General features: G+C 59.9%; 1 protein-coding gene across 1 annotated transcript in view; it reads right to left on the bottom strand.

The window, feature by feature from the left end:
• Positions 1 to 2158: 2158 nt before the first annotated feature.
• Positions 2159 to 11406, bottom strand: part of SPTB (spectrin beta, erythrocytic) — a 118631-nt gene continuing 109383 nt past the window's right edge. Inside the window, exons 33-36 of the mRNA XM_040975440.1 lie at positions 4592 to 4854; positions 2867 to 3040; positions 2583 to 2625; positions 2159 to 2457 (exon numbers count right to left, since the gene is read on the bottom strand). Coding sequence (XP_040831374.1) covers positions 2290 to 2457; positions 2583 to 2625; positions 2867 to 3040; positions 4592 to 4854 — 648 coding nt within the window. The 3' untranslated portion in view covers positions 2159 to 2289. The remainder of the gene's footprint in view (positions 2458 to 2582; positions 2626 to 2866; positions 3041 to 4591; positions 4855 to 11406) is intronic.

Genomic DNA, 11406 nt, shown 5'->3' with positions numbered 1-11406 from the left:
GTGAACAGGTGCTGGGGGAGGGAAACCCAAAGCCTTCCCTGCACCGGGGACGAGGGAAAAGGGCAGAGGGAAGGAGGCCCGGCTGACTGCTCAAGATGAGCTGCCCTGGGGAGGAAGCCTGTTTCTGCTGGTGTGGATTGGAGCTGTGGCAGCCTAGTTTGGAAAATTCTGTCCAAGGACTACAAGTAGAAAAGGTAAGGAAAGAAAAAAGAACCTCATCCGGGCACTCAGGGCGGGGGGCTGGCATAGCACTGGGACCCTCCCCCAAACCCACCCAAAAGCAGGGCCCCCGTAGTGACATTGCAGTTGGCGGAGTGGTCCTGGAGCCTGGCACGGGCAGGAGGAGCTGGCGGTAGACAGTGGGTCACATGCAGCTGGCTTGGGGGACCTGGGGTGAAATCCCAGCTCTTCCACTGGAGCCCTTGCCTCCCCGGGTTTCTGTGGGCTGCTTGCTAGGGAGTCCTTGTTCTAAGCGCTGATGGCGCACGTGGAGGAGAGAGGGCGGACCGGCAAGCTCACCCAGGGAAGCAGCTGAGTGAAGCAGGTGCCTGCTACTGTGTGCCTTCCCTCCAGCGAAGAGCCTGCTATGTGTGTGCCCCTGATGAGGATATGCCCTCGAATGCCAGGTGAGTGTATCACTCCAGTGCTTCCTGCCTCGGTTTCCCCAGGTGTAGGAAGAGGCTGGGGACCAGTGCACACCAGGTTCCCTGTAGAAGCAGAGCGTCTTCACACAGGCCCAGTGAAGGCCCTGCCTACAGGGGCAGGAACATGCTGGCTCCCCTGCCACAGTGAGGGATTGCCTGCTGGGCTGTGCCTGCACGGATCAGCATGGTGGGCCTCAGGAAGGCCTTGCACACCCACCTGTGGCTGCCACCTGGGCCTCAGCCACTTCAGGTATTGCAGGCTCCTTCCCATGGGGAAGGTGACAGAGTGACCGCAGGTCCTGGGGGGACCTTCATGGTCTCCCTGGAAGCAAACACCTGCTGCCCCCAGCTTGACCCCTCATGTGGACCTGACCCCAAGACACTGAGCTGCAGCCGTAATGCTTTCAGCAGGGAGCAGAGCAGACGCTTCGGACGTCTGACCTCAGCAACACGGGCAAAGCTCTCCCTGGAGACACAGGCTGGTGCCCGCGGACAGGTGCCAGTAGACGTGGCCTCTGCACCAATGTAACCCTTATGTACCCATGAGGATCCTTGCCAGGATCTTTAAGGGAAGTCGATCAAGGGGTTGGCATGTTTCCTGGCTCTGGTCCCAGCTGTGCAGGCATAGTTGTGTCACCTGGGGGACAGGCGAGGGTCCTACTTAGGGTGGCTGTATCTGTCACCCCAAATTACTCGGTATGCAAGCCTGGCTGGCTGTGCAGTTGGTAGCATCGATGCTACCAGCTACAAACAGGACACACCTGTGCACTGGCTTGGGGCACTCTTCTCCAAGCGCTTGGGGACTCGTGTGTGCAGACCTGTATTGTCTCCCTAAGGGGGCCCTGTCTGAAATATTGCTGGTTTGGCTGCTACCAGGGCTGAGCAGAGGGTTCCAGCCTATACAGGCAGAGCCCTGGGCTGGGGCAGACCCACGTGTCGCTGCTTAGATCTGACCTGACAACTCTACCCACGGCTTTACAGCAGGAATAGGTTGGCATCCTTCCTCTTCCACCTGTGCCTATGGCCAAGGGCACTGCAGGCAGCAGACAGCTCCTTCACCTTGGGGTTGGGGAGGGAGGGCGGGGTACTCTTTGGGTTTTTTTTTTTCCTGGTGGGAGTGATGTGGTGGCCCTTGAAGTGCCAGTTCTGGCTCCGAGGAAGCTCAGTGCAGAGAAGACTGGCACACAAGGCCCTATGTCCTTGCAGCCCACCGCATTCCCATACCCAGGACGAGGGCTCCTTCGCAGGCGCCAAGGGGCAGCTCCTGCATTCCAGTGTCTTCATTCCTTCCCCTGACTATGACCAGCTTGGGTGACCCCAAGCTAGAGTTGCTTTAGGAGTGGGCGCCTGGGGACCCCCATCAGCTGCCATCTCCAGCTTTTGCGGGGTGTAGAGAGACTGGTATACCCTTAGCTCAGGGGAAAGTGGGAAGACAGGGCAGGCAACCTCCCGCCCCCATTCCAGGGAACCGTTTTTGACCCCGCAGGAGCTGGGAGCCCTCCTCCCCTGGAAGGCAGAGGGCGTGGAGGCGGGCATTGGGCAGCCGGGCCAGCAGGGGCAGCTATGGCCGTGCAGTGTGGGGCCCTGGCCAGGCGACGGGCGGGAGGAGGTCAAGGCCACAGCACCTGCCCAGGCCCAGCCGCTGCTACTTCTTCTTGGGAAAGAAGCTGAATCTCTTCTCCTTGTCTTTCTTGCCGAGGCTGGTGTCGGGGCCGCCCAGGGAGGGCAGGGGCAGGCTCTGTGCCTTGACGCGGATGCTCTGGGACTCGTTGATGGCCGTGCTGACGCCCTGCAGCCAGTTCAGCATCTCCTCCTGGTGGGGGCAGGAGGTAAGGAAGGCAGAGACAAGCAGGGCTGAATTTGCTTCCCAGGCCCTAGCACCCAGGGGTGCCCTGAGGTCCCCTTCCACCTGCCCCTCTGGCTTTGCTAAGCACATACCTCGTCCTTGCCGTGGAAGAGCCATTCACTACCGTTACTCAGCCTGGGAGGATAAAGGGTTTCCTGTCACGAGGCCTCCTCTGGAAGGCCTGGGTCCCCGAGCCCAGGGGTGCAGCCCCCTTAGCATAGCAGCTTTAGAGAGAGGTACAAGGTGGGACCCTTGGCCTTCGTGAGAAGCCACACAGGTCTGCCAGCTGCTCCCATGCCGTGCACCTGTGCCCAGCCACTAATGGCTGAATCCAGCCTGAGGGGGTCAGAGGGGCGTATGGCCAGGGCAACTTCACCTCAGCTTAAAGACATGCTTCTTCTTCTTATAGTTGGCAGCAATCTCGCAGATGGCATGTCTCAGGGCTAGGGGCTCCTCGCCATGGTAGGGCACGCCCAGGGCCAGGTTCTTGGCATCCTTGTAGAAGGTCAGCTCACAGTTTCTGAGCACACAGTACAAGTGGTTCCACGACCTGCGGAGGGGCACACGGGCAGGTCATGCACAGTCCCCAGGGCGGCCTCTCCCCACTGACTTCCTATTGCTCTGCCCCGTCTTTGATTGTCAGCTTCATATCCCCACATAAGTAGCAATATGTTTTATCATTTTATTTACTTGGAAGACAGAAAAGACAGATCTTGCAGCCACTGGTTTATTTCCCCAAAATGGTCATGACAACGAGGGCTGGGCCAGGCTGAAACCAGGAACCTGAAGCTTCATCTGGGTCTCCCACGAGCCAGGGCCCCAAAGACTTCTGCTTTCCAAGGTGTGTTAGCAGGGAACTGGAAGTGGAGCAGCTGAGACTTGAACTCACACCCACTTGGGCAGCTGGCAGCACAAACAGAGGCCATGCCATAGCATCAATCTCCATTTTATTGTTTAAAAAAAAGGCATCGCCCACTTCCCATGCTGGAGTTGCTGGGATTTGAGGTGTGGCTGTTCCCAATTTCAGCTTCCTGCTAACATACATCCTGAGAAGCAGCAGGTGAGGGTCCCGTGCTTGGGTCCCTGCCATCCATGTGGGAAACCCAGACTGGCTCCCCAATTCCCGTCTTCAGCTTGGCCGTTGAGAACACTTGGAGAATGGATCCATGGGTGGATGGATGGGAACTCTTTCACTTTGAGAAGCAGAGAAGGGGAGAGAGAGATTCCATGTGCTGGTTCACTCCTCAAATGCCTGCAATAACCAGAGCTGAGCTGGGCCACAGCCTGAAGCCTGGAACTCGGTGTGAGTCTCTTGTGGGTGGCAGCAGCTTGAAGCAGAGGGGGTCCTGGATCGCCCGGCTCCAAGCACAGGACTGCCTTAGCTTGGGAAAGGAACAGCTGTGGAATCTCTCCCTCAAGGTCACGGAGTCAGAGTGACAGCCCCAGCAGGGCGCTGCACGAGGTGAGGGAACAGGCTGGTATAAAGGTGGGGGGTCACGTGGCTTGTGCCTAATCGGGCTGGCCATCACCCAGCCCCAGGATAACAGGAGAGCAGCAAAGTTTACTGAGCGCCAGCGTGGGCCAGCCACCTCACCTTACTGAAAAGGCAGGCTGGTGACATTGCCATGTTACTACCAAGGAAATAAGCGTGGAGAGCTGGGACACCAAGGGTGCCCAGTGAGGGCTTGCTGTGGTGGGAGGTGAGCTGGATGTGGATTGTTGCCTGTGGGTAGAATCCTTGGACCCCCAGGTCCTGTGTGAATGGCACCAAGGGATGCTGGCAGGAGGGGGACCCAGCAGCCCCCCCTGCCTCCTGGCTTGCCTGCCACCTCCTGTGGCTGCCTCCACACCTCCCCTGCCTCCACACCCCCCTCCGCCCTCCCCGTGGCCACCCTTGTTCATCAGGAGCTGAAGCAGGGTGAGGCACCCACTATTGGACTTGACCTTCTGACACTGAACTAAATCATAAGCCTTTTCTCTGGCTGACAGTCTCGGGTGTATCAGAAAGCGGCTGAACCCCGCCCCGTGGAGCTCTCAGACCATGGCTGGAGGCCACACCTGCTCTGCCTGGCCCTGGGACCACTGGCTCACCCCCACGCACCTGTTAGACGCCTTCTTATTGGGTCCCTCCAGGTCGTGCTTGCGGCCCAGGTAACCCTCCATCTGCACGCTGTGCCCATGGTCCCGCTGGGCTGGCAGCGTGGCAGGCTCGTCCCCTTCACTCAGGGGTGTGTCCAAGGCCTTAAAGAGGGGCTCTGAGGCGGGTTTGTCCTCTCCGCTGGATGGGGCCTCTGGGCCGTCCTCACGCTGCCCCGGTGGGTGTGGTGGCTGCAGGTCTGGAGGCCATGGCCCCGCTTCTTCCCCCTGCTTGGGCACAGGGCAGGTGCACTCAGCAAATCAGGACCTTGAGCAGACCCCCACCTCATCCAGATTCCCCTCCATTGTGCCTTCCTCACCTGTTCCATCAGCTGCCCTGGAGTAACTCTTTCCTCACCCCACCCTCTGCTCGTTTCTGGGGCTCCACTCCACCCCTTCCCACAAGCTAACAGCAGCCCGAGGTTGTTGTAGGGGTGGTGGGGAGCCGGAAGTGCCTGAGGTCAGGGGCAGGTGCTGTGGGCAGATCCTACAGCCGAGGGCTGTGAGTTCCTGGGAAGGCTTCTACTCACAGAATGGGCACTCTCCTCCCTTCAGCTCAGATTACCAGACCTCAGGTGCCCATCCCCTCTTCCTACAGGAAGCACCCAGAACCCCCTGGGCCTTCATCAGAATTAGCAGGACTCTGCCTAACATCTGATAAGTGGAAGGGTGACCGCTGGCATGCACTGTCCACACAGCTGTCTATGAGAGGGGAAACAGGCCCTGTGACCCTCCCCCAGCACACCCCCTTGCCAGCTGGTATTTCTTCATGCTGGGAGTCTTGCCTGCTCACCTGCCCCCACCCCAAGCTAGGGCAAGAGTGGGAGGTGGGGTCTCCCCAGCAGGCCTTAGGGAAGATAACCTTGCCTGAGTGTCCCTGCTGGTGGAACCCTAGCCTGAGGCAGAAGGTCCTCTAAGCCAGCCACAGCTGGACGCCCCTAGGACACAAATCTACAGGTTGGGAGGACCAGGCCCAGCACAAGTAGCAATGAGACTCTGCCACTTTGCTGCCCCAGCAAGCTAAGATGGCATTCAGGTGTGGAGGAGACGTAGGGGTGCGGGGGGAGCTCTCCCCAGTGGGGAGGACTGGAGGTTGGGTGGGTGTAGGCACCCACTCTGGATGCGACCAGCTTGAAACACGCTGGCTAGATTTTACTGGGGTCCCTGGTGGGAAGGTTGGGGGTGGGGGAAATGTATAACCCCGTGGTTGCAGGAGGAAGGAAGTTAGTCATGTTGGTGATCTGACAAGTGGAGGCTGTTAATAAGCAGCTTCGTACCTTGGGGCTCCAGGAGAACAGGAAAGCATGGTGTGGCTGGGAAAACTTGGAAACTGCTGACCCAGCATTTACCATGAGAGTTCTGGTGCACAGAGAGGGCAGGGGCTGTGCAAGGGCCACACAGCTGGTTGGTCTTGGGGAGGTGGGGGACAGCTGGCCTAGTTGTATTGGCTTTGTGGTTATCCCTGCAGGGAACTCATCTTTGTCCACCTGACAGCACTGGGGCAGGGGTGGAGGAGGGAAAGGCTGGCCTCATTTCCAGGCACCTGGGAGGTTTAGGCTGTCTGCAGTGGCCCACCATCAGAGGGAGAGCCGGCGCGAGCTGTGGGGCTGGACCTGGGAGCCTGGTTTCAGGGTCCTTCCGAAGACCCTCAGGCTTGGGGAGGCAGGTTGTTGGGGCTGGATGTGACGTGTCTCTGGTCTGCTCTGGCCTTGCACCCAGCAGGTCGTGCTCTCCCTCTGGAGCAGGGGGCGCAGGGGAGGGATCCAGTGCCGCTAGGCAGCACCTGCCCTTCCTGCCCCTTCCTTGAGACCCAGGGGCAGCTGTGGCAGCAGGCCTGGGGAGCACTGTGGTTGGGCTGAGCTGAGCACAGCTCTCCAACACCAGGCTTGGTGGTGGCAGGTGGGGCAGGGACTTTAGGAGGGACCCAGGTGGCCCTGGTTCTGGTTCCTCCAGACTGTGACTAGTGCCATGGTGCCGGGCACCCAGGGCTGGGCGAGCACCCTGCTGCACCGTGTGCCTGACACACAACTGCTCTCCTCCTGCAGAGGCAGCCTCCATATGTTGTCATAGCAACAGTGACCTGATCCAGGGAGGCAGCAGAGCCCCACAGCCACACCTGCCCATGAACTCCCCTGACACGGGGATGGGTTTGGGCGGAGAACTGCGTGTCCACAAGGCCACCTGAGGCACCCCCACCCTCCTCCTCCACCTTGGAGTTGGCCTTCCTAGTTCCTGTTTAAGGATGTCTGGTCTCATGGCCCCTCGGCAAGGACACAATGAGGCTGGAGCCAGTGCCCTCTGAAGGGACGAGACTGCCCATTGTGTCTTGAGAGCCCTCCTGTGCCCTGCCTGTGCACAGGTGATTCTAGTACATTCCATCCCCTCCCTCTGACCTGAGGGCACAGTGGCAGGGGGCGGGGGGGGGGGAGGCGGGGAGGAAGAGGCTGGAAATGAGGGGAGGGCAGGGAGACCTTGGGCTGTGGAAGGCAGGGCTGGGCGGGGGGGGGGGGACACAGCTGAGAAAGATGGTGGAGTGAAGGCAGGTTGATGGACAGGCACACGGATGCCAGGAACCAATCCTTACCCCAGGGGAGGCCTGGGGAGGAGGAGGGAGCAGGAAGACCAGGGAATGTCTGAAAAGGCCACGCCTCCTGGGAGCTTCAGGTTTGACTGCCCTGAGCCCCCTCCTACCTTCCCACCTGGCAGGAACCAGCAGCCTGCAACCCTCACTGGTTCAAAGCCCAGGTGTCGGATAGGACAGGCCGGGGGGGAACATCTCTGGGCCCCCAAGGATGCTGAGCATCCCTCACCCTTCTGGACTCAGCTGTGCTGCGGCTCTGATGCTCTTGTGCATTCTAAAGCAAGCTAGTGTCTAACCCCCTGGGCTCTGTGGTGCTCTGTCAGTCCCTTCTTACCCACCAGCTTCCTCCATGTGGCTTGGCTGCAGCCAGGATCCCACCTGGGTAGCAGCATGACCACCAGCACCCTTTGATGCCTAGAATAGAGGCTGTTTGGGACTGGGAAAGGAGCCAGTGCAGCCTCTGCCATTGGCAGGTGAGGGCTCACCTGGCCTCCCCTGGATGGAACCTGGAGGCTGAAGACAGCCTAGAGCCCTCCCAGAGCAGGCAGGGACCGCTAGAGGGCGCCGAGAACAACGGTGTGCCACTTAGTGGAAGCCTTTGCCGCATCCGAGATCTTTGCAAAGACAAGACTTTGAGGGAGATGGTGCAGATGCGTAACTGGGAGGATGAGTCACTTTCTGAAGCAAAACCATCTAAAGAGACTGACTGTTGGATTGCAGCCTGCAGGAGGCTGGGGCCAAAGCTGTGCAGCCTGGTGCTGCCCGCAGGGCCACTGCTGCCCACGTCAGCAGGGAAGGGTTGTCACTAGGATGCAGGTACCTGTCTCACCCACAGCTCACTCACTCAAGGGTGTGTCTCATCCCTCCTGGGCTGCCCGCACTGCCAGCTTCCCAGAGAGGGCTGACCACAGGCAGCGGCAGACCACAGGAGGAGCATGGAAGGATGTGGTGGAGACTGCTGCTTTGGGAGTCCTATGAGATCAGGTATCTTCCTGGGGTCAGGCTCCTGGGGAGATGACCCAGGAAGGCCAAGGGTTGCAGGGGAGGTGGGACGCCCTCCTGGGAAGCAGACCCTATGGCATATGTGTACATGTGGTGGGGGAGGCTGGTGAGGGATGGAGGGGAATGGCTGGTGCTGATTCTCAGAAGTCTGGAGCTGCAGGAGGACCTTGGGTCATGGCTTCGATCTCCTTTAACAAGTGGGAAATGAGGGCTCCAGTAAAAGACGAGCTGCCCTCTGCTTGCACAGCTGCTGGAAGCCTTTTTATATCTGAAAGGGGGCAGCTGCTAGCTGGTGCTGGGCAGAGGGAGCCAAGTGGCTAGGGGGAGACGCCCCTTCTGTCCGGGGCTGCAAGCCCAGGACCCACAGTGGAGTGTCCTAGGTCTCTCTAGACTGGATCCATCAAGAGCTTGCCAGCTGGGTGATGAAACCCGTTCTGGGTGCAGACTCAGGACCAGGCTGGCAGCCCGGTGGTGGTTTGAGCAGAAAGGCCTCCAGGAAAAGCTATTGTCCCAGGTCCCCTTAGCAGAGGATCCCGAGGAAGAGCGCTGGGGGTGGGATGGGGGAGAAGCTATGCCAGACACTGCCAGGACCAGAGTGGACTGCCCGTGTGGCTGACGTGTGAGTGCAGGGGCAGGCACTGGGTAGATGCGATGGCCGCAGGTCTCTCCTTCCTATACACCCAGAGGCAGGTGGTCTGCTGGGGGGGCTCCATCTGAGGAGCTGGAAGCTGAACCGGGGGGTGGGGGGGAGAGGCCTGGAGGTGACGTGAGGGCTAGAAGGGAGCCACTGACAGCAGAGAACCTGGTTTGGGGGACCTGCTGGTGGAGCTAGAGGGATTGTAACATCACAGGGATAAGTGGCATTGGCTGCTGCTGGAGGGCGGTCAGGGCAGGAAAGGGCACAGAGCTTTGTAGGACCTTCTGGGATTACAGCCCAGGGCATGCCCGCCCCCCCCCCCCGAGAGTCCGGGAAAGTCAAGTGGGATCGTGTAAGCCTGATTTTTGAAAGGTCTTGCCTCGCTAGGAAACTGGCTTGGGAAGGGGGAGCAAGAAGAGGGCTGGGGTCTCCTTTGAGGAGTGGGAATTCCTTCTCTAAAGGCGTAGATGGTGCACTTCCGTGCTTGGCCAGCAGGAGGCGCGGGGACTTAACTTTCCATCTCTTAGGAGAAAAACCACCCTGCCAGGGGGTGGCCCGGGATTGCTTCCTGACCCCAAGCACATTCCCGAGAGCCTGGAAACTGAAGCGACAAGGTCCTTTCTACAGGTCACGCAGGTGGGTGAGAACCAGGGCACGAGGGTGCACTGCAGGATCTGACAGCTCAGCCTAGGCTATGTATGTGACCCACAGCTAAGCTGGGAACCACCCGGGCCCCCACGGAGTACAGAGGCGGCCCTGGGGACGGGGCTCCAGCAAGGTGGGCTTGGGAGGATCTTGACTCAGAATGTTAGCTTTCCTATGGGGGTATGTTTCCTTAAAGAGCAGATGGACTAGGATAGGGCCCTAATGATTGATCACCTGCTGAATATCAGATGCATCTGTCCGGTGGGGTTCCTGGTCTAAAGGCGATGCTACCAGGTAGGGGCGGCACCTGGCTGATGGGCTGAGGCAGCACAGTGCTGTCACAGCTTGGGGCCAGATGAAGCCCCCTGCTGGAGGCCTGGGGAGGGGAGTGGCAGGGATGGAGCAGCTGTGGGAGGGATGGAGGCCTCCTGCCACCACACACTGCCCCGCTGACGCAGGCCTGCTGGGGAAACGGGGACACGCCCAGGTCTGAACTTTCCTGTGCTGCACACAGGGTCTCTGAAGGCAGCTCTGACATGGGACACAGCTGCCTGGGGAAGCTGGCTCCGGCCACGGGAAGCACAGCTGCCATCCCCACACCAGTGTGGGCTCCCTGGGGGTGCTGCCCGCACGTGCACAAGCTCATGGGCACCTCCAGGGTCCTACAGGAGCAGTAAGGACCCCAGCTCCCTGTGGTCAGCCCTCTCTGGGAAGCTGGCAGTACGGGCAGCCCAGGAGAGATGAGATGCACCCATGAGACAGGTGTGTGAGCTGACTGTGGGTGACAACTCCTCCTCCTCCACCCAGCGTTGGTGGCTCAGAAGCACGTGGGGTATGTTCGCCTCAAATCGTGAACCCTGAGGGAGGCTCTCTCAGCCCTGGGAGCCACAGTCTCCCTTAGGGCCCTCATTGGGGTGGAGTAAGTATTTGTCCGGGGGAGGGGGTGTTTCTAGCTGGAGCCTGAGGACTGGGAGCCTGTTAGCCTGGCCTCTTAACATCATCTCCAATGCCATTTCTGCTCTAGGAAATCCATTTCCCCCCCAACCAGGTTATCCTGGGGGGTGCTCAGCAGGACTACCCCCTTCCCCAGGGGATGGCAGTAGTATCGGGGTGAGGGCTACCTGACACTCCAGGCTTCCTTGCAGGCACTACCCCTGGCAGCAGCAGGGGAGACCACCTCCGTCCCCCACAGGGCCACATGCAAGCACACCGCACCCCCCCTCCCATCCTGGCCTCCTCCCAGCTGATGCCTCACAAGCCAATCAGGTACTTGATAGCCAAGAAGGAGATAGGAAGTTGGAAACCCTGTTTCCTAGTCCCTGCCTTTGGTTTGCTCTGTCAGCCACACAGAGGAATGTGCTAGGCTTTCTAGAATCCTGCAGCAAGGCCTCAGGATCAGGTGGTTTTTCTAAACCGCAGGAAGCTTCCAGCTGAGGCCTAGAGCTGCAGGAGAGTGATTCTCCCCTTGGAACCTGCTCCTCGTCCAAACTTACCTGTGTGCACGGTAAGTCAGACGTGAGGGAAGGCGCTGCATGGCACATGGACCCAGAGCTCCAGGCACCACATGGGAAGGGAGGACCGGGGGTGGCACCTGCAGGGGGTCCAGGCTGGGCCAGGCCCTCCTGCTGCTCTCATCAGCAGAGAGCCAGCATGCGTTAGTATGGAGTAGGGGTAGGGAGCGTTTCACATGAAGCGACAGACACCGCATGAGTATGGGGCCCCGCCACCAGGTCACACACACAGGATCAGCAGGGGATGCCCTTGGAGAAGGCCCAGCACGCAGCTGTCCCTGGGAGAGGCAGGAACTTCTGGGAGGGAGCAGGGAGGGAGCAGGGGCCCGGCTCTGCTTGCTGGGGCTCCCTCCTCCCTCCCCTTCCCAAATCAAAGACTGATGGGGCTCTTGGTGGCTGCTCCT

Source organism: Ochotona curzoniae, unplaced genomic scaffold, assembly GCF_017591425.1.
Source record: "Ochotona curzoniae isolate NIBS_2020 unplaced genomic scaffold, NIBS_Ocur_1.0 contig_2688, whole genome shotgun sequence".
NCBI lineage: Eukaryota > Metazoa > Chordata > Mammalia > Lagomorpha > Ochotonidae > Ochotona > Ochotona curzoniae.
Note: the sequence above shows the minus strand (reverse complement) of the source record. Positions and strands in the feature narration are given on the sequence as shown.